The following is a 26179-nucleotide window of genomic DNA, read 5'->3' as shown; positions in this document are numbered from 1 at the left end:
GCTGCGCATGTGCTATGAGAGACGCCGTAGTGGAGGACTCCGGAATAATTAAGACCACATCAGGTTTGTTAACGTGCACTGACATCGCACAGCATCGGCGCAGGCATTTATTTTTATTTATTTATTGATACTGTCAGCCGTAAGGCCGTTACAGGGTGGATGCATACAATTGAATACGTACACACAGCCACAAGTACACAAAGCCACAAGTACAAAATTTATACAACTTAAAATCATCAATTATTTTGCCAGCAGATAAAGCCACAAGTGCCTGATGTAGGTTAATTTCGCCTCCATCGAAATGCCGAAGTACTGAGATTTGTCCTTAATAAATATTAAACTGACGACTATTATATGCAGTTCCCATTTGGTCGCAGAAAGTAGAGTTGAAAGTCTATACGCCCAATTCACTGCGTTTCACGCGTGTCTAAACGAATTCCATTCGCAAGGAAACGGTTGCAGTATGGCCATTCCAGCTGCAACTCTGCTGCTGAAAGCTATCCAGGACGTGCGGGCCCAGGAGACGTATTCTATTTGCAAATATCTTGGCGAATGTGCTTTTATTATCTCCTCAATGTTCGCTCCTCGCTCGACAGGAAGCCGACAAATTTTCGATCACTATAGAAACCCTGATGGGCGCATTCGAATGGTATTGATTGTGATGAAGGCGGTCTGCTTGGCTCGGCATGGCTATGAGGTTAAAACGACGTGCGCCGCCGGTTAAGTCAGACTGTAGTCAAATCAGCGTGAACACAGTGGTATGTGCAACATATTGCTACGTTTTGCGATTTCGATGGACTCGCCAGGGTTTTTTTTATTTCTGAATTTTGCAAACAAGCGAGAGGCTCAAATATCGCCCTGTACGCCTTATTATGCAACGTACAGCCGTAAATGAAATTCATCACCATTGCTGTCGTCCGCGTTGTCATCATCATTAGCCCAAGTAATGATGATGCAGAGTGCAGGGCAAATGCTTCTTCCCATATATCCCTCCATTAACCTTGCCCTGCGCAAGCTGCGCACACCCTACATACGCACAGAGTTCCCAATCTCATCCGTCCTCCTGATTCTCTGACGCCTCTAGCCTTCCCTTGGAATCCACTCCGTTACGCGAGGCGAAATGAAATTAACTGACAGTAAAGTTTAATAGCGTGCTCGATAATAATGCGGAGCCCCTTCGCTACCGTTTGGCTTAATCCCTGCACAAGAATAGCTCCAGCGCGCGAAAATACTGAATTTTTAATGAATATTCCCTTAGCCCTGGACTCAATATCACGAAGCAGCAAAAATATGGCTTTTTCTCTGTTCCTCTATTTTTTTTTTTTGTCAGCCTTCCAGCATGCAGCGCATTCAAGTCATATTACGTAAACAGCGGTGATGCTGTTCGCCGCTGCCTGCACTGCTTTCGAATACCCTTTTCTTCGTGTCTGTATACTCTCCGCGTCAGCAGCCAAATACCGACGCGCGCCTCACGGAAGAACCGGCGGAGACTTTTTTCGCGATCGTCTACAACTTTGGCTGCAGTCCAAGACAGTGCCGAGCGTACCCAGGCACCCCCAGGAATGTGCGAAGAGGAAAAGATTGCTTGTGAGTGACGCGCCGATCCTGAGGTTTTGTGTGCCTCTCTTTGTCCTCGTCTCCCGTTGCGCCGCATTCTCTTAAATTGTACCAGTCAAATATAGCCCGAACCAGAGTATTACAGGTACCCCTGTTTTTGAAATGCCTGAAAGATTTTGTCCGCGCGAACGCACCCTCGTTTCCCTCCCAGCGGAAGAAGCGGCGTGCCGGCGGCCACTTTGTAGCAGCGACGGGACACCCTCGTCGGACGACGTCCCCCCCCTCCCCCCCCCCCCCCCCCCCCCTCTCCTCCTTCTCGCACTCGTGACGCGAACGTCACGTCAGGGCCGGGCTGTTCCAATGGTGGCCGCTGGACCGGCGGCAACAGCTTACGCAACCGGCAGCGGCGCACATGCCGGAGACTACGCGGCGCACCGGTGTTGACGCGCTGACATCAAATGGTTGAGAACCGTCGCCCTCAGCTGTAACCAGGTGCGCAACAAGCTCTGCAGCAGTACGTCGAAAGGTGAGCTCTACAACGGCGCGTTCGGGAGAAAAGAGTCTCTGTCAGGCCAGAGGAACGTCGTATAGACTGACGGCAGTGGCACGCGTTACCCGTTGTCACTTTTGACAAGACCCTCATACCAGTGCTCCCGCCGCTTCCATTTAGAATTCACCTGAATTTTCTGTACAGAGCTGGGCGAAGTCTAGCACTATAGCACCCCCCCCCCCCCCCCCTTTCCTTTTTTTTTTGAGGGGCAATCTGATGAACCGCGTGAAGTGAAAAAAAAAGTTAGATTCCGGATCATTCAGTGACAGAATTTTGTACAGTGTTGATGGCAATCTTCAGGAGGTGTCACTTGCAAAGCACTGTTGTTTGAGGCAGAGAGTAATAATAGGCCGAGCAAACAGGACAGTACAGTCCCGGCCATGATATTATGGAGCATGCTTCGGTGATCGAACTCTTGCCACACCTTACCTAACGCAAATTAGGAGGTATACTTCTTACACTTCGTAACACACGTCACTGGTGCGTTCACGTATGAACAGAAGACGCACTCATATCTCCTCTACGGAACGCGTGAGAAAATTTTCAAACGCCGAGGCATGCTCCGTTATATTTTGGCCACACCAGCTGTATACACGCAATACTCCGTATGTAAGCAACATAAAATCATAAATTTGCATATCGTATAGGCTAGTGAGCAGAGAGCGAATTACCGAAAGTACCTGCAAATACTACCACCCACTTACTCGTAAAGCCTGACGAACGCTTTGGAGCTTGCAATAAATATATAGTGTGCACTAGAGTCACTCTAGTGTACACGAGTGCTATTGTGGTGCCATGAGACGTTTACCCTCCCTCTGACCTAAAAGATGCGTCAAAATATAATCTGTTCCAGAGCGACACATGTCAAGGGTATGCACAAACATGTACATGGTCGTTTGGAATCCGACTGCGTCAACTGAGACCGAAGGAGAAAAATGTTATACAGAAACGGGAGCTCGGCGGGCGTATACATGTGGAAAGGGGGGTGCGTTATACAAGCAGTCACGCGTCACGCGTGGCCGAGTTCCGTACAGGTTGTTTGCTCTCCCCTTGATGCGTGTATTCGTGAAATCGAGCGCTCTGTTGACTTCGCGGGCGCTGACGAGCCATAGCGCTTTCTTTTCTATTATTATTCTGCTACTGCGCAACAAATGACCTTCTCTTGTTTACGAGCCCGTTTCCGTTCGGGCTTTGCCCGCCGTAAGATAGAGAGAATAAAGTTGCCGCACGCACTTGTAAGCGCGCGGGAAATAGACGGGTGTGGGTCCTTTGAGCTCGGCCCGTCCACTATTTCCCCTCTTTTTGTGCACGCGCTTCTTTACCTGAACTGCGCCACTTGCGGGCGTTATTATGACCGCCTTGCATGCGAGAAACTGCTTTCCTGTGATGATGCAGCGTTCATCGACTTTTGTATGTCGAAACTCTGGTTACAATGCAAAAAAGTTCAGCGGAAGGGAAAAAAATGACCATACCTTGAGCATATGCGCAGTTACCTCAAGGACAGTCAGTCGGCTTCAGTTAACTGCGCAGATGACGTGTCTGAACGCTGCTCGCTTAGTGGCGAAAAAAAAAATGAGGGGGGGGGGGGGGGGGGAGGACGCCGCACTGTTGGCGTCTGTTACCTACGGCTGTTTGACCCTTTACGAGAGGGGAGGAGGAAACACGCTGCTGCGTGTACCTGCGGATGAAATCATTAAGGAATACGTACCTGCGGCGCTTAATAAAACTTTGTAAACAAGAATCAAAGCAATAATAATAATAAAAAAAGGTTAAGCCCGAGGCCGTTCCTGCCGTCCCACAAAATCGAAACGTCGCAAGGGACATGGAAGCGTCTTCCGCAACAAACATGCTGTGAGCTTTCCCCGACAGTTAAGCAGCTACGTTGCCACCTGGCAGCATTCGGGAGTTTGCCGGTTTATTCTCGCTTTGCCAGCCACCTGTGGCGTATTGTGAGAAACGATGGGTCCTAACGCCCGCTTTAAGACGCATCAACCCGGCTCTGAAGTCAGCGTGATTGTGGTACTTACATGCGTACGCACACCCGCACGTACGTTGGTTTATGCCATTTGTTCTCGACGCCATCATTTCTTTTTGTGTGTTAGCATTGAGGAAAAGGAAGTGTCAAAGAGGCGAGAAGCTGCACATTGCATACTTTTGCTGTTCTTGGTGTTTTGGGCATTGCTCTATGCACAGGATCATCCACGTTTAAGGTGAACACGCGAGTGCGTGGCCACGCTGTTCGGAGCGCCAGTGCGTCCGTACCGGACGCGCATTAATTAAAGCGAAGTGGCCAGCTACGCGAAGCCTCACCTGCAGGTCCTTCTGTGCCTGTACTACTTTGCTTCGATGCGCGGCCGTGTCGAACGCACGGGCACTCCGAACAGCGCGGCCACACACGCTCGTCTTAAGAGTGGACAACCCTGTACGTGAATTACATGCTTAACGTTCGTATCAAAGCAATGCTGACGCTTTAAGATTCACGGTTGAGAAGGTGACAATGGTGCACGGCAATCCAGCGGCAAAGGCACGCCGTTAAGAGAAGGATCTGCGTTCCCACGGATGCTTATCAATTCACCTATAGCATGCAACGCTCCCGACTTGCGACCTACGTCTAACTCAGCCTCGGAGAAAGTTGCTTTCCAAAGACAAAAAAAAAAAGAAAACTAACAATACCACTGTCTTCAGGACGATTAAATGCATCAACTGCGTATGTACGCTCTCGTCACCTTCCCTGTGGCCCCATATAGCCGCCTCCTGATCGTCGCCCATTAAATACGACAGCACGCCATACACGCACTCTGAAAGCTTGAACACTTAACAAAAACAGCACAGCGACCGTCCTGTCAAGTTCTTTTCGTGTTCTCGTCTTGAAGTGTAGCGCTAGATTACTTTTCACGTAAAAAACAAATAACGAACACGTTTAAGCGCCAACTTCGTGATGGCGGACTACGCGCGTACGAGCCCATCTCCGAAGGCTCTTCTTTGCGTCGTTCTTGCGAAACTCGAAGAGCGCGGAAAGCGGATTGATTCATCGCGATATCTTCGCCACTCACCCCTTTGACCTCTGCAAACGAGGCACAGCGCGTTTTCACTGAGCCGGTTGCCCTCGGGCGCAGTGTCCCGCATAGAAGCGCGTGTGCGCAAGCGCCCGTCTACACGCGTTTCGCGCCGCTCACGCCAAGTCCATCGGGCAAATGTGAGGGCCACTTTCCGCGAGTGCGTCCCTCACGCCCCTGTTTGCGGAGCTGTGGCGGTGAGGCGCGTGCTTCGGCGTGGGCGGGCGCCCGGCGCACGCATGCCGGCACGGCGGCGGCTCTGCTCTCTTCCGTGCGCCGCCTTCTATGAAAGGCACGCTGTTGTTGGTAATCTCTCTGTCTCTGTGGGTCACCTATGGCGGTGTGTTTTCATCACAGGGCCTCGTACCCGAGTGAGCCCGTGTACAAATATGTGCACTACTGTGCCGTTCGTTGGCCCATTCAGGGAAGCCGTAGGTTCTCCCCAAGGTCGTCTAAGCGGAAGTTTTTTTTTTGCACTGCGTGGCATCCAGGAGAATACAATTACGCGGGAGTGCGGCATTCGTGCTGGCGGCGAAAGGCGCGAATTACCGTTCGCTCGGTAATTTCAGCCCTTTCGCGAGGAAAAAGACTGCGTGACGGAAGCGGGCTGCAGCTGTGCCTTTTCTGCGGAAACTTCGAAACAAGAAATAAATATGCATCACCGACTGCACTAATAATAATAATTGGTTTTTGGGGAAATGAAAAGGGCGCAGTATCTGTCTCATATATCTTTGGACACCTGAACCGCGCCGTAAGGGTAGGGATAAAGGAGGGAGTGAAAGAAGAGAGGAACAAATAGGTCCGTAGTGGAGGGCTCCGGAATAATTTCGACCACCTGGGGATCTTTAACGTGCACTGACATCGCACAACACACGGGCGCCTTAGCGTTTTTCCTCCATAAAAACGCAGCCGCCGCGGTCGGGTTCGAACCCGGGAACTCCGGATCAGTAGTCGAGCGCCCTAACCACTGAGCCACCGCGGCGGGGCCAAACCGACTGCACTGAAAGTGAACTTTAGGGATATTTTGTTACTCAAAATGTAAAGAACAAAAAAAAAATCAAGAAACCATTTCGTGCTTGCGTGCGCGAATGCTCGCATGCTAGAGTATTCGCATGAGGGTGGAACCAAAAAAGGAATCCGAACTCTGATGCAAGAGTGGTAAGAGTTCTGCTGGATGCTTCACCGACTCCGTATAGGATTATTTACGAGCCTTAAATGTGAGGACTCTTTGTGTCTACATCCTTCGAATGAATACCGAAGTGGCGAAAAAGAGGAACAGCTTCTGTTTGACCACCGTATCGTGTTGTGCGAAAGAAATGCACGCCACACAGAAATTCACATTTCGGCCGCTTGCGCTGGCCTGTGCCTTTCACATATATTAGCTGACGTCCCTTCGCTACAGTGGCTCCACAGTCGCTATTAAAGTGGTGACGGTAACCAAAGACTGGGAGCTCGGCTCTCCCTCTCAGTTTATAAGACGGCTCGGGGGTATTTGTCGATTTTGATGCATGGCAGAGACCACTCGCGACAGACAGGCTCGACTTTAATACTTATAAGAAAGCGTAGTTTTCTACAAGATACGCACCAATGTGTGGTCTTTCCTCGCATTTCGCCGAAGGAAGCTCGAAACATCGAAATCGAATATTCGAAATATTCGACATCGAAATTTTCACACGCGGCTTCCAGAGCTGCGATGCAGCAGACAGCGAGTTTGCGAAGAGCTCGTTAGCCATGCGGGGAGGAGAAAACTGTCAGGCACTCAAGACTGCTACCGGTGTGTCGCCCCAAGCTGATGAAAGGTGCCGCAGTGCGTCTGCGCGGCGCAGGAACGAACCGGCAGGCTCGGCGTGACAATGGCCGGCCACTGCAGCGGGCCGTGCGCGTGACCCTGAAAAAGGCATCGCGCGCTTCGTTTCAGGGACGGGGACACCCGCTCACTGCCACGGAAGCGTGACAGCGACATATCGACGGCGCGCCGCCGATGCATTGGAATGGCGCATTCCGGAGAGTCTTTGAAACGCGTCGTGTTACCAGAGCGAACAGCAGGGAAGACAGCGGAAATGCGTTGCGCTTCTTTTTTCTGTTTGTTTTTAAGCGAAAGCTTTACTACTCCCCTCCGTAGCTTCTCCGCAGTGTGCGCGGCGAGTTTGACCTTGAACCGAGGAGAAACCACGTGACAGCTATGACGTCACTCAGCCGCCAACGCCGAAGCCGAGAGCATGACGTCACCACCAATTAATGATGGAAAAAAGCGACGCGCGGCGCAAAACCGCGTTCGCCGAAGCGACGATGTACCCGCCGCGGTGGCTCAGTGGTTAGGGCGCTCGACTACTGATCCGGAGTTCCCGGGTTCGAACCCGACCGCGGCGGCTGCGTTTTTATGGAGGAAAAACGCTAAGGCACCCGTGTTCTGTGCGATGTCAGTGCACGTTAAATATCCCCAGGTGGTCGAAATTATTCCGGAGCCCTCCACTACGGCACCTCTTTCTTCTTTCACTCCCTCTCTTATCCCTTCCCTTACGGCGCGGTTCAGGTGTCCAAAGATATATGAGACAGATATTGCGCCATTTCCTTTCCCCCAAAAAAACCAATTATAATTATATATGCGGCGGATTCGTTTTTATGGAGGCAAAACGCTAAGGCGCCCGTGTGCTGTGCGATGTCAGCGCACGTTAAAGATCCCCAGGTGGTCGAAATTATTCCGGAGCCCTCCACTACGGCACCTAATTCTTTCTTTCTTCTTTCACTCCCTCTCTTAACACTTCCCTTACGTCGCGGTTCAGGTGTCCGCCGATATATGAGACAGATACTGCGCCATTTCCTTTCCCCAAAAAAACCAATTATTATTATTAAGTGACGATGCTGGTTCGAGCAACAGATATCGCAGGTGTGGAGTAAATCCCAGCGATCTCTTCACTGGTTCTCTTGCTGTCCCCTCACCTCTTTCATTTCATTCCTCCATTCTGCCTGCTGTCCTTTATTTCCGCTGCCCCAGCTCAGGTGCTTCAGTATCGATGGCAGATGCCGGGGCTAGCAAAAATCGTTTCCTTCCTTTTTACTATTATTTTAATAAAAAAACCACTACTTTGAACTGGTTCACCTCAATGTCGTGGCAGTATTCCCGAATACGTTCACCGAAATTTTGAGCAACCGTTCGTCGTACAGCATTCTGGTTGGTGTCGTAGCATTTCTGTTTGCATATAGCTTACACATTTTAGTCAAGTTGGAGGCTAGCTTGCGACAGGGGTTCGGACCAATATAATAATAATAATAATTGGTTTTTGGTGGAAAGGAAATGGCGCAGTATCTGTCTCATATATCGTTGGACACCTGAACCGCGCCGTAAGGGAAGGGATAAAGGAGGGAGTGAAAGAAGAGAGGAACAAATAGGTCCGTAGTGGAGGGCTCCGGAATAATTTCGACCACCTGGGGATCTTTAACGTGCACTGACATCGCACAGCACACGGGCGCCTTAGCGTTTTTCCTCCATAAAAACGCAGCCGCCGCGGTCGGGTTCGAACCCGGGAACTCCGGATCAGTAGTCGTGCGCACTAACCACTGAGCCACCGCGGCGGGGCAGGGACCAATGACATATGCACCTTCAATTGCATGTTTTATGAGAGTTGCGACAGGGGTTCGGACCGATGACATATGCACCTTCAGTCGCATGCTTTAAGGCGCGGTTGAGGTGTCCACCGAGATGTCGGGATCTGAGAGCTACTGCGCCCTTTCTTTTCCTCAAAAACCTTTCCTTTCCTCAAAACACATGCTTTCGCATTCCTCCACGTAAGCAGACTTAAGTGCCCTCAGAATTTTTTTTTGTCTCTTACGAATATCAGCGAAACATTTAGCCACGGAAACGCAACGCATTTCATGCAGAAGAGCTGGACACACTTGTGATCCTGGACCGATTAAAAAAGTGCTTGTCCGCCGGACCCTAAAGGAACAACTTGTCCCAGCTTCCGCCGTTAAATCGCTCCAAACTATTTTTTCAAAAAGCCGTGAACAAATTCCGACTTCTTGCATTGCTCCGCTGGACTCTACAAAGAACATAAATGACAAAAAAAGTGAAAAAGTGAACTTATTTACGCATAAAACTGCAAAATAAATTATTGAAAATGCAACAAAAAGCTCGGCTTCGCTGCAAAACGTTTGGGGCAGTTTGGCTTGAGTGTGCACCTTTCTTTAGCAGTTTTTGGTTGCGGCAAAAAAGTGTTTGCCCGTAAAGTTCACCTTCATACGTTGTTATCGTCAAGAAACTTGAAAAAAGCCGGTCTGGCATGCTGAAGGCTTGCATTGGTTGGTACTGTACTCTCAAAGCGGGCATAGCGCGCACAGCGCCTCGTTATTTTCTTCGCACCACGCCCGATTTTTTTTTTTAGCGGGTGCTTTTTGTTTTGTCGCCCTCTGACCGGTTGAAGCTAATGAAGGAGCGAACAGTAACTGCAGCGCGAAAAGTGACACATAATGAGACCCGGCGCCAAATTGTAGAAACCCTACCCCTCTTATTTCTGTTGCGAGGCTGGAGGTCTTCAGCTATTTTGCTGAATTTTGCTGGAGGCGAAATTCTAGAGGCCCGTGTACTGTGCAATATCAGTGCATGTTAAAGAACCCCAAGTGGTTGAAATTTCCGGAGCCCTTCACAATGGCGTCCCTCATAGCCTGAGTCGCTTTGGGACGGTAAACCCCCATAAACCAAACCGAACTAACCCAAACCAAACCGCTTTTTACTGTTCATGGATGTGCTTCTCAATTTTTTTGGTTTCTCTAACTATATATAATTCGGTGTTCCCTGATTTCTAAAAATTAATTTTGTCACTGGGGCCGCAGACAGGCTTCGCCATTTTTGTTGTAACAAATTGCTCAAAAGTGCATTGCTGGCTCTATGATATCCTGATTCCAAGTAAATATTCGCATCATATCATGTATGGCCATTGTCATAACTATCCAGCCACAGGGCTCTCTCTCCTGAGCCCTTCACTGTATCTGCTTTTGCATCGCCAAAAAATCCAAAACATTCCTCCTAAAGGATGTGAGGAACTTTAGTTTTTACCCCGCCGAGGATCAGGAGTTGCGGGGCGATATGCTACGTGGCAAAGTAGCAAAACCAGCAGCCTGTATATTTTTGATAAATGATGCAGGCATGTTTGTGTCACTTCATTGTCTCCCGTCTTTGTAGACCCCTCCCCTGAAGTAATGCCCCACAGGGCGCGCTGTATGTGACAAACAAACAAACAAACAAACAAACAAACAAACAATAAAGGACGCTTTGGGCATTTCTCTAGGTTCTAACGGCTGTCCATCACTGCCATGCCCTGTGGTTAAGCTATGCAAGCGATTAATGTAAGCACGAAATCGATTGAACCTTTGGCAGAAATATACAGCCTGGCGACGGAACGTCCACCTCGCCTGAAAGTACTAAGTTCCGGAAGGGAGAGGATGCGAGTTTCTCTCTCCTTGGAGAGATATGGAACGCCGACGAATGGAAAAGAGACGCTCTACACGACCTGGAAGCCAATGCGGCAGGTTTTATATTCTTAATGAGAGCTATACGTATAAGAGGGGCCTCGAGAAGTAAACCCCAGGGGTTTTTTTTGTCCCCCTTTAGAGAAAAAAACGCACCGTAGCTTTTCAACATACCATGGCTTTTCTACTATACCCAACCATACTCAACCGAGGTCGATGCACGCGTGCCAGCGCAACTCACGTCAGCGACAACTACGTAATATAGTTTGTCTGCTCAAAATTTTCACATTTCAAGCTCTCTCAGCAGTCCAAAGAGTGCTTGGTTTGCAAAAAGTCCAAGCACCAGCGTATGTGCGCTACATGCGCTTACTTTTGACTCGTAATTGCAAGCGAAGTCTGTCACGGCGCATTTCAGGTGGCTGACTTTGCACTGAAGCTTGATCTCAGCCATGAACCAGCAGAAGCAACAGCATCTGTGAATTTTGGTGAATTTAACCTGTGGCAGATTTATGGGTCGCTCTTGGAGGGGGCGGTTAGTTGAGGGGGGCAGGTGTACTGCATGTAATTCTTGGACATTTTTCGCCGGAAAAAAATGAGGTTCAGTATGGTTTTCCAGTGTAAAATTTCTCGCCATTACTTTCATAAGCCGCATATAGAAACGACAGCTTGCTTAAAAATGTGCTCTCCACGTCAATTATTTATTTTTTCGTTTTTGTGATCGTCGCCATTATAATCCTCATGCGTAGCGTTTCTGCATCTCTGCTAGGCCAGCTTGTCTTTGCACATTGCAAAAAGATTCAGCATCACAGCGGCCATTTGAAACGCTCCACATGCTTGGAGGACTTGATGTAATCCTGCCAATAAAACGTCCCGTCAGTGCCTGGTTTGGGCTTCTGGCTTACTTAGCGAACTTATCCAATGATTAAAACGTGGCGCAAACAACAAGCATTAAGAGAGGTTAAAAATTATCAGCTAACTGAGACCGTCGCTCCAGAAAAATCAGACATCCACTAGTTTTCGTGCTGTACCATCATCAAGCTTTTCACACTGACAATCTACATGTTAAGATGAATTTTCGGGTAGAAACCAGATTTTACCCGAAAACGAAATGCTGTAAATATATGAGGCACTCTTTAACTAAATGGGCACTATTGTCTAATTAACGAGGCGCCCATGCACGCTCCCGACCTGGATGCACCCGTATCTGGATCCTCAAGTTCGCAGTAACTTTTTCTTCTCCTCTCAATGACGCTTTTAGTGCACCGGTGGGTAGCGACAGACGGGCACAGGGGGAGGGGCTCCCCAGAAGGTGCGGTTAGTGGCTCGTTACTGTAGCCCCCCCCCCCCCCCTTCTCTTCTTGTGCTATCATGTACTGCGCAAAACGCAACGCCAACTGGTGCCAGCAGTGAACAATTCCATCCCTCCTCGCGCAATGAGCCAGATGTTCGACCCCACGGGAAGGCTATCGGGAGCGACGACCTCGCCAATCCCCCTCTAGACACGATCGAAAGTTTCGCATAGTTTATGAATCAAATCGAAGGTCGCGGCTAGTCGAATTCGCGACGCTCTTAGTTGGGCTGGCTTAAAAGACGAAGGGCTTCCAGGCTCGCATCATGCCCGTGGGGGGCGCGGTGCGCGGCACGTAGCGGTGCATCCCGTGACTGTTTGCCATCAACACCGACGGCGAATTCTGGCATCGACGCTACACGCACCGCTAGGCGCAGCCTCGCGTAACGAGTGGACGATTAGCGGGGACTTCCGGCGACGGCGGTCGCATGCCGTCGGCCTTGGAGCGTCCCGCGCGGGCGTCGGCAGCCCGGCCGGTTCCCCGGCTCGTCCGCGGCATCCAGGTAAGGCGGTCAAGCGGCCTCGTTCGCCAGAGCAGTGTGCGAACCCGCTCCGAGCTGCTGCTGCTGCTGCCAGCGATCGTGGGCACTGCTGGGGATCGGGCGCCGTCGACCGAACCGACACGGGTGCGTACTTTGCGGCCGACCGCGCGAGCACACGCCGCCCACTGCACGGGCTCGGGTTAACTACAGGGTTCCTGGGAAGCGACCAGACGCGGGCGCAACAGTCATCGTTTGGAATAACGGGTCGTGCACTCTGGCCAAGCAGGAAATCCCACGCGGGCACCACCTTTACTCGCGGTGTGAGCGCACAACCTGTCGCGTCGAGGGCATCGCTCCCGGAGCGTATATGGCGTCGGCGTCGTGGGGCAGTCATGCACCTTTGCGTCGAGAATGTCCCGCTTATTGCCCGTCCTTCTTTTTCGCGATTGAAGCGCAGGACGGAAGGGGAGGGGTGAAAAAGGCGGTGCTTTTCCAGTCGGCTTGATGCGCGTGCTTTTATCCCTTTATTCAACCCGAAGAGCACGGCCTTGGCGCACGATGCCGTGTTCTCATTTATAATTTATGTTACGCGGAAGAGCTACTTTAATTGTTTTCAGCGCCATATATATGCATCCGCTGTCCACGCACGCTACCTTGGAGCCTTTTTGATTATTATTTAGCGCTGGGTGTTCACGGCGCGTGGTCATTTTGCGCGTATGATGTCAAGGGGGCTGTAGTCAGAACCAAAATGCCAGTGCGCTTGAAATTTGTTTTCGTTCAGGCGCGTACTGTGACGGCACGCGGCAGCCGCGCTTCTGGCGATCTGTGCGAACTCTACGCCCCGCACGACCCGCGTGATCTAAAGGGGCGCTTGTCCGCATAATCTAGCGCATATACCAGCGTGCTTGTCACGAACTCACGTGATTCCATAAAGTTGCGTGTACATGACCAAAACAACTCCTGTTGGAGTGAGCCCATAGTCAGTTCTGTATGTCACTTTTAGTCAGCTATGGTGCTTTTCTGCGCTGCAAATATATTTCGTAATAGCAAATCTGGATGCAAAGAACGCACTGTGAATCCCAGAAAATATGGATGCCTGTAAATCAGTGCGGCAATAGCGAAATACTGCGTTTCCCAAAGACCTATTCCAGTTTTGTCACGCGATGCTGCTTGTTGTATACGTGTTCGTTTGATTGTGCTTCTCGAGTCTTATGAAGCTTTGTGTTTGCAACCATTTCTATGCCCTCCGACATCCTGCCAGCGCACATGGAACTACTTTAAGCACATATATCAGAATATATCGCAAATGTAGCCGGTGGATGGCTAATATATATATATATATATATATATATATATATATATATATATATATATATATATATATATATATATATATATATATATATATATATATATATATATATATATATATATATATATATATATATATAGACTATCCACCGGCTACATTTGCGATATATTCCGATATATATATATATATATATATATATATATATATATATATATATATATATATATATATATATATATATATATATATATATATATATTAAGGAAACTAACAGTCACCGAAAGCAAGGTGCATACGGGAATGTTTTTTTTTAAATATCTAGTGCCAATCAATTAGTTTTTTAAAGAAAATTACTTATAAAGCAGCAGAAAAAACAACCATGCTGCCGGTGAGATCCGAACCCACGACCTCAGAATATCGCGTCCGGTGCTCTTACCAACTGAGCTACGGCGACGGCTGTCCAATCTGCTGCTTTCGTGGGTATTTATGTTTTCCGTAAAAAAAAAATAATTGATTGGCACTAGATATTAAAAAAAAACATTCCCCTATGCACCTTGCTTTCGGTGACTGTTAGCTTCCTTAATATGTTTGTCAAACGAGCCCCTCACTTCATTTGCCTTGTCTGCTAATATATATATATATATATATATATATATATATATATATATATATATATATATATATATATATATATATATATATATATATATATATATATATATATATATATATATAAGTATAACCTTTAGACAGTCGCGGATAAAGGAAAAAGAACAGCTTAATACGCTGAAACCACTTCGCATCCATAACGAAGCTATACTACATAGCACGACGCCGTGTGAAAAGATAGCTATCTGACGATCACGCTGTTCAGTTATACGCCGACGTTAAGTGCAGGGTTGAAGTATCGCTCAGTTAACCGCGTCCGTGACAAGGCTGGCATTCAGCCCTGGATAATCGACACTTGTCACGATGCAACAAGCGACTTTGGCAAGAGGCCATGAATTCTCAAAGACGGTCGCTGCAGCTGAGCCTATTAACAGTCCCCACCATGCGCGCGTATGAGCACGCGCTTGCCAACACTGAACAGGGTTGTTTCGCTGGGTTATTTCGTCCGATTGCGGGATCAGAAATGAACTATACAGAACGTTTTTGCAGCCGTTGCAAAAAGCATTTCGCCGGGACTTGAAAGGCACGGTACGCGAAACGAAGTGATCGGGACGAGGCCGTGGCGTTTGCCCGCGTTAACTTGTCTTTGCAAGTGAAAACACCTGTCAGGACTGCTGGTAGGTGCTGCCACCTGTAAAAATAGCGTTGTTTGTTTGCACGGAAAAGAGCCTCTTCCTTACGTATGGGCTGCCTTGTAGCACCGGTGTGCATACGACTACGGGTGGCACGCCGTTCGACTGAAACAAACGCAAATAAACAGGCTGCCAGATAAGGAAGGAAATTTTTCCGGGATATCTCAAATGCATTGCGCGTGCGCGACTGCGGGAACGCACATTTTCGCGCGCAAGTGCGACGCCGCGCGATGCAAGCTATAGCGCTGTGCCAGGTCAACACCCGCATAAACGGAACTGCGCAACATCCGCGAACGAGTTGAAGCGATGCGACGTGCCGCGGGCCCCTACGTCCCTGATGCATGGCATTCTGGCGTCGAACGCATAGCCACCAAAACATGCCGCGGCACCCACGCACGCACGACTCGACTACGTTGCCTTGGCGACGGGCGCCCAGCGGGCGGTCACCGTCGCGCGAGGTCGCAGATGCGAAGGAAAGCCCACGCCGATCGGTCGCGGTCTCGCGCCAGTGCACGGAGGCGCACGCGCATGTAGGTATGAAGTGACGACGTCGCCGCCGTTCGGTTGGGGAATTTGCTCTTCCCTCACCATATAGGCTGTGATTAACTGCTTAACGACGCCCCCCTTCCGGATTCTACAGACGCTGTTGTCCCAGCTTATCTAACACCGAACAATTCCTTTTTCCCGTTTACCGATGCGGCGCCTAGAAGATTCAGGAGTGCGAGCTTGTGCTAGCGGTATACGCATTCTGCACGTTGAGAAGCCGCATATAAGCGGGATCAATGGCTACTCGCATCCGGCTGCGCGTTTCGTATAGCGCTGCGGCCCATATATCGCACTGTCATTCATGTATCTTGTCATATAGCCACTGTCAACGCAAGCCGGTTTGAGCAAGTTTAACGCTTGTGGCTGCTTTTGTTAGTGTCTCAGCGAGGGTGCTTTAGTGCGCGATTCACGTGAACCCGAGTAATAAAACATTAAGAAATGAGAAGAGAGAGCGCAAGCGCGCTGTTCTTGTTGATTTTTACACAAAGTTGTGTGGGCAGACAAAAAGAAACAAATATAATATTGCCCAGCCTCCACCGCCTAAGGTACAACGGACTTGTTGATATTTAACTTTATGGGACATCTTCCGCTAGCGGCCACGCGTATAGCTATCCCTTTACTCTTGCTGTTCATTGAATCGCGGGTAAAGTATAAACCTCGGGACGAGGGGACGGATGCCTAGCTGTAAGTCTATATTAGCTAGTCTATATAGGTAGTGTTGGCCTTGCTCTACGTCGCTTTCGCGTGGGGCGCGCGCTCACCTGTGGTATCTCGTGACCACCCCCTGCGCGCATACCGGGCCTCGCGCTTCGTGCAACATTTGTTATCATCCGGTGAGACGCGCAGTCGAAAGACGCCGCCAAACGCTTGGAAACGCCTCTCGGACGCTGCACGTTGCCGGGAGGCGACAGCCTGCAACCATGTGGTGGGTTGAACATGTAGGGTGCACGCCGCACCACGAGGGAAGGAATTGACGAAGGGGATAAAGGAGTAGAGATTTAAAAATCTGACGCTTACGCTGGCGCTCGCTGAATTTGGCGATTTACGCAACACACGCAAACATTGCAAATTACTGCTTTTTCTTTTTTTCCAAAAAGCAGGAAGGCAGCACGGTATACAGCCACGTCTGTAGTTTCGCGACAGCTGGAAGGCGCCCTTTCGCTCGGTCTTTTTTTTTTTTTTCACGATGACGACAGCTCTGCGCGACGACTCCTCCCCCGTGCGTTTCTCGCACTCCCGCACGCACAGCTGTATAGAGGCGAGGAACAATGCTTCCGCGGCGCCCGATACGTCTACCGTTACCAGACAGAAGGCTCCTCCGTCAAAATGCTCCCACTTGAGTGTCACATGAGCCTGAAATCCCGGCGATGCGATGCCGATTTGGCTTGCCTAGAGCACTCTACAGTGCTCGAACTGCTGCTGTCATAGGGTTTTTTTTCCTAGGCTTTGGAGCTCGACGAAGCAGGTGAAGAGGTACCGTGGGAACGCGAGCGGCAACATAGTTGAACAGGATGGTTATATAGCATGTGTCATGTGTTCCGGGAAATGAACTGGCAGCGCAAACGAGAGATTTAAAATCCCCCTCCTGCCTAATTTATTCCTTTCCTAGAAATAAAATGCGGAGAGGTCGCTGCAGCCAGTGCCAGCGGCTCTTGCCTTCTGCGCCGGTGCATCGCCTTCTGGCTGGGAGCAGCTGCGTATAACACTGGAAAGGAATGCGAGTGTTTCGTTCGGCTGAAGCAACACGCATGCGCAGCAACGAGTGCCTCGATCGGTGCCTTCGAAAAGTGGCTGACAGAGATGGGCGCTGTCCGCAGGTTGGCTCCAGCCGAGGGAACCGTGAGCGAAGGCCGAGGCGCCATGGCGCGGCCCGTCCGGATGCTCTCTTGCAGTAGCCTGCTGGTGGCCACCGGAGTGGTGCTGCTAGGTAAGCATTATGTCTGCCGTCACTGCGGTACTCTGCGCCAACTTTGTACGGCCAGTCAGGTGCGCACTGCTGTTCGTGGTTGTGGTAACGCATGTATTGCCGCTGTTCGAATTTTTCCTGCGAACATTTTTCTCAAGAAGCTCGTGGCTTCTCCTGTGCCAGAAGAAACTTAGCGAAGCTCAAGAAATTGTTCCGTCATATATGTAGCTCACTCATCCTGTGTGCCTTCCTTTCATTTTTTTAATCTCTTCTCCTAAATGTTCAAGTTTATTGGTCACATAAGATTGTAATAGTAAATTGTGCAGTTTACTGTTCCGAAGCGACACACGCCCTATGAGGGACGCCGTTGTGAAGGGCTCCGGATTAATTTAGACAGCAAGGGGTTCTGTCAACGTGCGCCGACATCGCGCAGCACACGGGTGTTTTTGCATTGCGCCTCCATCGAAATGCGGCCGCCGCCTCCGGGATTGGATCCATCGACCGCGGGATCAGCAGCCGAACACCACAGCCACTGATCCACCGCTGCGGGTGGTCAAAGATTAGTACATTTATGTTAAATAAGTACAGAAAGATGTCCCACAGTGATGCACTGTACCGGAACATCTTGAATTAAGTAAAATGATGTGTAAAATAGCAACAGTGATAAAATATTATATGTGCGTAGTACTGATTACAATGCAATGTATTAAAACAGATAAAATAACGCAAGATGGTGAATAATGAATAAAAACAGGAGAAAACTAACAGAAATCGAAATAATATTGAACAAAACAATGACAAATAGAGGAACTGCGAAAATGAAACAAACAGTTGTGAATAAAAGCAATGCAAGAACAAGTCCAGCTTTCTTGGATATAACGTTAATTTTGATGCAAATGTGGAATATCGTAAGATATTGCTATAAACATATTGATAGGGATGGTCTAACCTTTCGGTGCAAGCAAAATCTTGCTCTGAAAGTTTTTCCTTCGCTCGCACCGAGCAGTTAAGACTGCCTTAGGAAACCAGTGGGGTGCGTTTCTGACAATAAATAGCAGAAAACTACAAGCGTCCCGAGGAAGGTTCTGCGGATATACTGATTGTTATGGTGCAATCTAAGGATTTGCGGAAAAATTGCGTTCAGGAACAACTTCCCTTTGGAAAATGTGCTTCTCCAGAATTGCTGTTTACGTGCGCTGTATTAAATTTTTAAAGGCACAAGCTTCTACATTGGCTTTTAACGATGTTTATGAAATATTTCATTAAGTGGCAAAGTTAGACGACAGAAGAATAAAAGGTTGATATGAGCGCTTTCTTCTTTCACTCCCTCCTTTATCCCTTCCCTTACGGCGTGGTTCAGGTGTCCAACGATATATGAGACAGACACTGCGCCATTTCCTTTCCACCAAGAACCAATTATTATTATTATTATTATTATTTAACAAATGCAGCGATGAACTAGATTTAATATCCAGAGCTCTATTGTTCCATATTTAAATTTATGCGAGTCACGGATAAATGTGATGATGCAATACTTAGCGGGGACTTTCGGGGCTACTTCTTGATGAGACTTAACCTTGTAACATTCAGTTAGCAAGATCTTGTCAACAATGAACTGAAGGATATTACGATCGTTAACAAAACAATACGCGGAAACTTCTTAGTTATATACATGACTGCGTCGGAAATGGGAAGAATATTAGGTTACTGAAAAAAAATGCAGATGCGCTGACATCGTATGGACTGAAAGTAATGATGCGTAGGGCTCGTTTTGTAAGTGTTGTCGCGGTTTTGAGATGTTGTACGAATGATACGTGAGACTCCATGTTGTGATGCAATAATTAAGATGACTAGGAATGAAAGCGTAGTATAGTGTTGTTAGGGTTGTCAGATAGCCCTCTAAGAGAGCCCTGATGTCATAAGCGGTTTTTTTTTTATTGCGAAGAGCAGTATGTAGGTAAAATTTTAAGGAGACGTCAAGTTGTTGCCTAAAAACGAGCCAGACTTATCTTAGTTTCGTGTGCGCAGTGGTCCCGCAAAATTTGCTCTCAGGTTTCCTCTCGATTTTTTTTTTTGATGTTCACGCATCCGCGGCCTAAAACTTTGTGGGGGAGGATAAACCAGGCATCTTTTCCCAGGGATATAATGTCACAAATTATTTACTTTTATCTTTCTGGCATGAGTAAAAAGAAGCGCGGACCAACACCACACTGTTTAAGGGACGAAAACTCATGTGTTTTAGTTTCAAGCGTCTGCAAAACGTCTAGAAAGTGTTCGATTTTTTTTTTTTCATTCTACGCAGCATATCCAAAGAGCATCAGAATGAACTGAATACGGCGAAGGAGTGGGGTAGGAAAAATGGTTGTGGTGGACCAGCTCCCCATCACTGTCGTTTTTACGTGCCGAAAGCTCAGACAAAAGTTTGTTTTATATAAGGGCAAAACTCTCGACAATAATAATGTTGTGGTACCTCGATCCTAACCTGTAGAACCCGCAGGAGACCGCTAGGCTGGGATTTTCCTGCTCCATAATGTCATCGCACAACGAAAATCAGCCAAATAGCGGTCTTCTCAGCTTACTGGCGACTGTCTGAAATTGGACGATAAACGAAGCTGTTTCACGAGCAAGGGCTCTACGCTTCCCTCTCGGGGAAGCCTGGAGCTTCTGCGGCGGAAGCTTCGATTTGATCTTTAGCACAAGGCAACAAGCACACAGTTGTATTTGTTGCTCTGTAATAAATATCTAAGCTTCAGTAAGTATACAGAGTTAATATTAAACGTCTCACGTGCAATATGAAATGGGCTCGAATCACTGCAGTACTGTCATGGACAAATGTTTGCGGGATGCGGGTTTGCGAAAAAAAATTATTTCTGCACCTCCAGGCAACGCAGGTCAAGGAAATGCATAGAACCATGAGGGGACATGCGTGTTTCGTCTGACAGAACAAATGCCAGCTGACTATCTAGCGAGGCAACACAAAAATAATCCCGCCCCCCCCCCCCCCCCCCCCCCCCCCCCGTGAATCCGCATCCCGCAAACTTTTGTCCATGGCTGTACTCACAAAAAAAGCCACCACCATTGAAAAATTTTAATTTTGAGGGAGGCATCGTGTCTACCGCTTTGTTTCGCGGAGCCTCAGAAAGAGATCAATGTAGCGCTCGACTAGTTTCATTCTGAAGCCACAGTGTTGTATCGAAGCACCGAGTGTTGGGAGTCCTTGCGCTCGTGAGTTTGTGGTGAGACTTTAATTTCTTGCTTTTCTGTTCCTTTCAAGCCGCTGCTGGCATTGCGGTCGCATGCCACGATCTCGAATACTTTCGAACCAAGCAAGAGTGCGAGCACCAGTTCGAGAGGGAGATTCGCAGGAGTTACGATGAACACCACGACCCTGCCAGAAGTCGGGAGGTCGCCTGCTGGTGAGCTCCAGTTTTTCCCCTTCGCCCGAGGCTCTCTTCTGCTCCATTCATTTCTTGCTGCTCTCTCACGTTGTGCAGAACATACGTCACGCAAATTGTGCAAGGGATGAAAAACGAACAAGTTGACGGAAGGAAAATGAAGCAACGTATTGGCGCTACTAATTAGTTATGCATATGCATATCTAATAGCCGGTACCAGTGGGTGCGGTTTTCGACTTTCGCGAGAAATGGCCAAAATTTGTCGGCCCACAGAGCCGAGGGCACGGAGGAAGGCAATATAGGAGCGGAAACTCCCCCGTCTGCGGCGACCAGAAAAGGTCACAAGCCCGCGGCGCCACTAACACGCTGGCGGCCTGGAAAGAAACTACTGAAATACAACGTCACGGCGTGCCCGCTGAAGCAGAAACCCGTGTCGTCTGCTTTGAGCGCGCGCCGCCGAAGCCGCCTGCCTGGGCGCTGCATTTTTTTTATTTTTTTTCCCTGCTGCTTCTACGAGGCGCCGCATGGCGCCGCCACTGCATGCGACCCCGTCGGCGCATACAATTGTGCCTTCATCTGATCGCCTGCGCTCGCAGCGGTGACGGGAGTTTCACCTCCTATATAGTCTTGCTCCGTGGCCGAGGGTAACCGCATTTTCGAAATTCTAGAGACTGATATGGCCAGTTCTAGGTATCTTAATTGACCATCTGGACTAGCGCGTTCAGACGAGAATAAGAGAGTATAAAGACAGGAAAGACGATCCTTGTCTTGCCCTCGTTTGAATGCGCTAGTCAAGACACCTCGAACGATCAATCAACTTGCCCAATTAGGAGCATTTGCTGGTATGGCTAATTCTAATCGCCACTGCAAATCTCTAATTGCAAACAGATGATGGTCGCTTTAACCCCATTTTGTCAGCGGTGTCTGTGTACTTACTGTGGGCAGTACTTTTAAATTGCCGTAATATATCGGCCATCAGAGGGTAGAAAAAGGATCGAACGTAGAACTGTGCTCGTGACAGAAGCACTGGATAGAGGGCTTGGACATACGTTTTTCAGCAAAACGAAAGAAGCTAAATTCGTCACGTTGCGCTGCCGTCTTTCCGGGCGTCTGTCATTGACCTGCGAGTTCTCTTCATCGATTATGTGGAGCCAACTACGGTCGAATTTCGATAATTCAAATCGAAGGAGATGCATATTTGTTGGCATTGCGCGGAGTTCGAACTTAAGGGAACTATTTCGGAACGAGTGGCTGATGCACGGTGGGCCTTTTCGGGAGCATCCGGCCACTCAGCAGAAGTGATAGATCGGTATGGCCTCCGACGAAATAAACCGGTTCCCCGCCACATCGGGTGCGCGGCAAAAGAAAGGGTGAAGGAAAAGGGTAGGGAGCGAAGAATAACGGAAACAGGGCAGCCTGCGTGGGGCACACCAGGCAGTGGGAACACAACTGGCGACAAGCGGCGTACGGTGGCTGCATTTGGGAGCCGCGCGGGCAAACGAAACCAGCGGCACCGTGATAACTGTTCACCAGGTGTTTCAGGGAACCCCGCTACTAATTAAAAAAAGTGTTTTTTAAGGTAAATAGACGCTTTTTGCGGCATAGTAATACTATTGTTGGCGGACACCAGAAAGGAGGCGAATCATGTTAGCTAGTCAAGTTATTAACTAAATTCTAATAGTTAACATTTAAACTGTTACAGATAGGCGCTTGGTTGCAATTAGAGATTTGAAGATGGCCATTAGCAACAGCCATATCAGTTTATAGAATTGCGAAAACGTGACTACCCTCGATGCTGAGGCTCAACAAATTGTGGCCACTTCTCGCGCAATTCGAAAACCGCGCGCCTGCGGTGCCCGCTCAGCGACGTCGCGACGTCTATCAAACCGCTTCACTATGGCGCACATGCCCCGTGACATTCTCCTTTCCGCCTCGGCTAGAGTAGCGAGGAGCGGTGAGTACCACCGAGGAAGGAAAGAATTTAGGGGAAGCCGATACGTCACATTTTTTGAACCGCTGTTTTTTTTTTAAGTTGTATCCTACTATATATAGAGAATACAACATAAAAAAAAAAACAGCAGTTGGTACCACTGGGTCACGGTCCGCGGAATCCTGTATTACTCCCATGGCCAATCAAAACAGTAAATGGAATCATCTCTTAGTATTTGACTACATATTAAACAAGACAGGCATCAAAATTCTAGAGCTTATAATTTTTTTTTTCTTGTGATCAGCATCTGGTTCAAGAAGAGTTTTAACAACGGACTACTCTTGTGTTGTGGAGGAATGATGTGCGGCGTTGCTGACAGAGGGCGGAGCACTGTATCCCAACGTAACTACTGGCTACGCCATCGGCCAAAGACTCCCAGTAGTCCCAGTTGCGAAAGCACAACTTGAGGCACACTTGCATCTCCATGCTCCTGGCGCTGGATCGCTTCCCTCTCGAGCGGACTGAAATAATATCAAGCCATGAACCAAAGATGGTCGGGGAGCTGAAAGGATTCCAAGAAAAGTTGAGGGAACCTGGAAAAGCCACCAGCCATGATGAAAAGAGTCACCGAGAGCCCCGCGCGCGGTCCTTCGATTGTTGCAAACTGGGCCCCGCTTCCGACGCGCGCGCGAGCGCCCGTGCGCAGGCACCGGTATCGTTTTCTATCGTACAAAGATATGAAATTTTGGCACGGCCGCAGCGACAGCTTCTCTTCGCATTAACCGGAAGTTCGAATTAGCGACATTCCACTTGTAATCATCACAACTAAGCTGAAAACGATGGCGCTTCAACGATAAAGAGGCCTAAAAAATTGAATAGGAGGGAGTGGTACATCACTTCTGTATTACAAATCGCACGCCAGGGCAGCGAATTCGTGGCAAGTTGCAAAATGATTGCAAAAGCTAGAGTATTGCCAGCATATTCGGTTGCCGATTTAATTGCTGACAGAAACTGCGATTCGCTTCCCTGGGTTGGCGCACTCAAGCTGAAATCACGAACACTACTCCAAGGGAAACTGCAGTTATATACTGTCTAGAAAACATTTATCGAATGTATCTGCATTGCGCTCTGAAAGCTTGTGCAATAAAGGAGTGGCACATGATCAAACACAATACTGTGCAGGATTAAGAAGCTGTGCGCATACTTGACATATTTGCTACGACACAGGTAATACACACATTGAAGCAGCAAATAATGTCCGATAAGCTTTTTCCGGGAGAAGGCACATGTAACTCTTACAGCAGCACACCCCCAATCCCCCTTTAGCTTTGATCTCAGAGGACATACTCCGACAGCTCTGCCGGTGCACGTTTCGCGACGACAGCCTGGAGAGTATTGTTAGGTGCACCTGATTGCAAGCGACTGAGCTAACCCGCTTGTCTAGCGAATTCATTAGCATCATTTCTGGTGTAATTAAGGAATTTCAACTTAGAAAGTTTTCATCACTTCTGCAGCCATAACAACTGGCGCAAAGTTTGCTCTCCAGACTGGCAGGAATAGAATGGTCCTCCTGCCTATATTAGGCAGACCATCAATATTTAGAAGATAAATGCTTGCCCTAAGTCCTCAGTATATAAGCACCGTTATCAAACCTCAGACTGAAAGATGTTCTGAACAAAACTGGGTCTTGCTGTCCTCGTGTCAGATATAGTTGCAAACACTTCCAGTGGTTTTCAGTAGTTAGGCACACTAATCATCAGAAATGGTGAACCCTATGGGGATCGAAAAATTAAGTATATTAATTAATTTAAGACTGAAACCAACTTTTGCACATGGAAATAAAAAAAGGCCAGGAAATTCTATGCAAAAGCATGATTGCAACTAAACTGTCAGTTTAAAAGAAAAGGTAGGATTTTGACGTAGTTAAACTGAGTAGGACATGCGAAAGCACTTGAGGCAATACCGCCTCAAAGGCAACCGCATGAAAAGACACGACACGAGCAGCGCGGTTGCTCACGTGACTCCGGCGTCGATGGCTCTCACGCGTCGGGAACGGGGACGGCGGAGCGCACCATCAATGCAAGGCGAAGAGGCGCATTGACGGAGCAGCTGGAAAGGCCTCTGCCACTGGCTCACCAAAATCAGAGGTTGAGGCTTCCCAGATACCTCGGGTTTTCCCCCTTTGCTAGTGAAGCAGCCCTTTTGCGCTAAAAAAATGAGCACTCAGCAGCCCAACAAGCAACTGAATTATGGGATAGGGAAGTCATGACCTGTATACTGTATTGCTTGCAAACAGCATCATAACTGAAGAATGAGAACCACAGCGCTTTAGTGCATGCAGCCTTTCAAATTTTCTTGGTTCATATGTGTGTTTGGTGGATATTGTTTGGCCAGCTACAATATGCTCGTAGATTAAGATTGCCTAAAATACAGGTATGTGGAAGCAGTGCCGAAATGATTTGAGGCTTTGCCCATGCTATGTCGTGAAATAAAGTGAACAGACAATGAATCTTAAAAGTCATATGCCACTTAGTTACAAAAGATACCCGAAGACTTCAGCACAAATGCAGTTTACCCATGGTCTCAGAGGCATCAGCGCCCATTCTGCAAAAATAAAGTCCCCATCCAGCAGTAAGGCATACTTTGGGGGCGCACTTTCTGCAAGAGCTAATTGAAGCATGTATTTATCAGTTCTGGACATCATTGCTTCTTTCTGAATGCGCAAGTGCATAAACACGACATAAAAAACTTGGCTTCTTTCCGTTTTCTACGTTTCAGTGCACTGATGAGGGCAAACCAGTGCATCACGAACCTGCACAATGCAAAACCTTGTGAAGACGTCAGCCATGAAACACTGGCCCATTTCTCTCGGAAGACCCAGAAATGGAACTGCGAGAACTTCGACTACACACCATGTGGCTCGGGTGCCTCCATTACCAGTGCTTCAATCTTACTGCTGGTTGCCCTCTTGGCATTTGTTGTAAACAGGTCATAATCTGCTACAGTGTGGCAATCGCTCTCACAGCACACCTCTCCCATCTACACTATTGTATGATTTCATGAGTCAAGCTTCCAGCAAATGTGTGCTAAGAATCTCACGTACAAATACATGAGGAAAAGTGTGAAGGAATTGCAAGTAATGCATGTGCAACTGTAGGTAGCACAAGTGTACACATGCCGAAAGCACAATACAGTAAAAAGTGAATTTGCTACATCATCACATATGAGGGATGTGCGTGCACTCTTGCTTTAGAAAGTAAGGTCGCAACCCAAGATACACCCAGACTACCATTTTTCGACTTAAAAACCAATAATATCAGAATTTACATT

At 48.3% G+C, this 26179-nt stretch overlaps 1 protein-coding gene across 5 annotated transcripts; it reads left to right on the top strand.

Moving 5' to 3' along the window:
• The first annotated feature begins 1904 nt into the window (after positions 1 to 1904).
• LOC144113585 (uncharacterized) lies at positions 1905 to 25849 on the top strand. 5 transcript variants are annotated; one of them, XM_077646745.1, is made up of 4 exons: positions 1905 to 2083; positions 17436 to 17545; positions 20799 to 20940; positions 25628 to 25849. In XM_077646745.1, the coding sequence occupies exons 2-4, from the start codon at positions 17479 to 17481 to the stop codon at positions 25842 to 25844; spliced, it is 426 nt and encodes a 141-aa protein (XP_077502871.1). In that variant the 5' UTR covers positions 1905 to 2083; positions 17436 to 17478; the 3' UTR covers positions 25845 to 25849. The 5 variants fall into 5 exon arrangements, with proteins under 5 accessions (XP_077502871.1, XP_077502872.1, XP_077502870.1 ...); XM_077646746.1 differs by lacking the exon at positions 1905 to 2083 and adding an exon at positions 12244 to 12480; XM_077646744.1 differs by lacking the exon at positions 1905 to 2083 and adding an exon at positions 12466 to 12603.
• The last annotated feature ends 330 nt before the right edge of the window (positions 25850 to 26179 follow it).

The sequence above is a fragment of the Amblyomma americanum genome, chromosome 1, assembly GCF_052857255.1.
Source record: "Amblyomma americanum isolate KBUSLIRL-KWMA chromosome 1, ASM5285725v1, whole genome shotgun sequence".
Taxonomy (NCBI): Eukaryota; Metazoa; Arthropoda; class Arachnida; order Ixodida; family Ixodidae; genus Amblyomma; species Amblyomma americanum.
This window is presented reverse-complemented; position numbering and strand designations above follow the sequence as displayed.

Coding starts and splice junctions, on each gene's coding strand:
- LOC144113585 (XM_077646743.1), top strand. CDS start 15,538: ATGCGAAGGAAAGCCCACGCCGATCGGTCGCGGTCTCGCGCCAGTGCA. Junction 15,603..17,435: donor GCACGGAGGCGCACGCGCAT/GTAGGTATGAAG, acceptor CGCTGTCCGCAG/GTTGGCTCCAGCCGAGGGAA. Junction 17,546..20,798: donor CACCGGAGTGGTGCTGCTAG/GTAAGCATTATG, acceptor GTTCCTTTCAAG/CCGCTGCTGGCATTGCGGTC.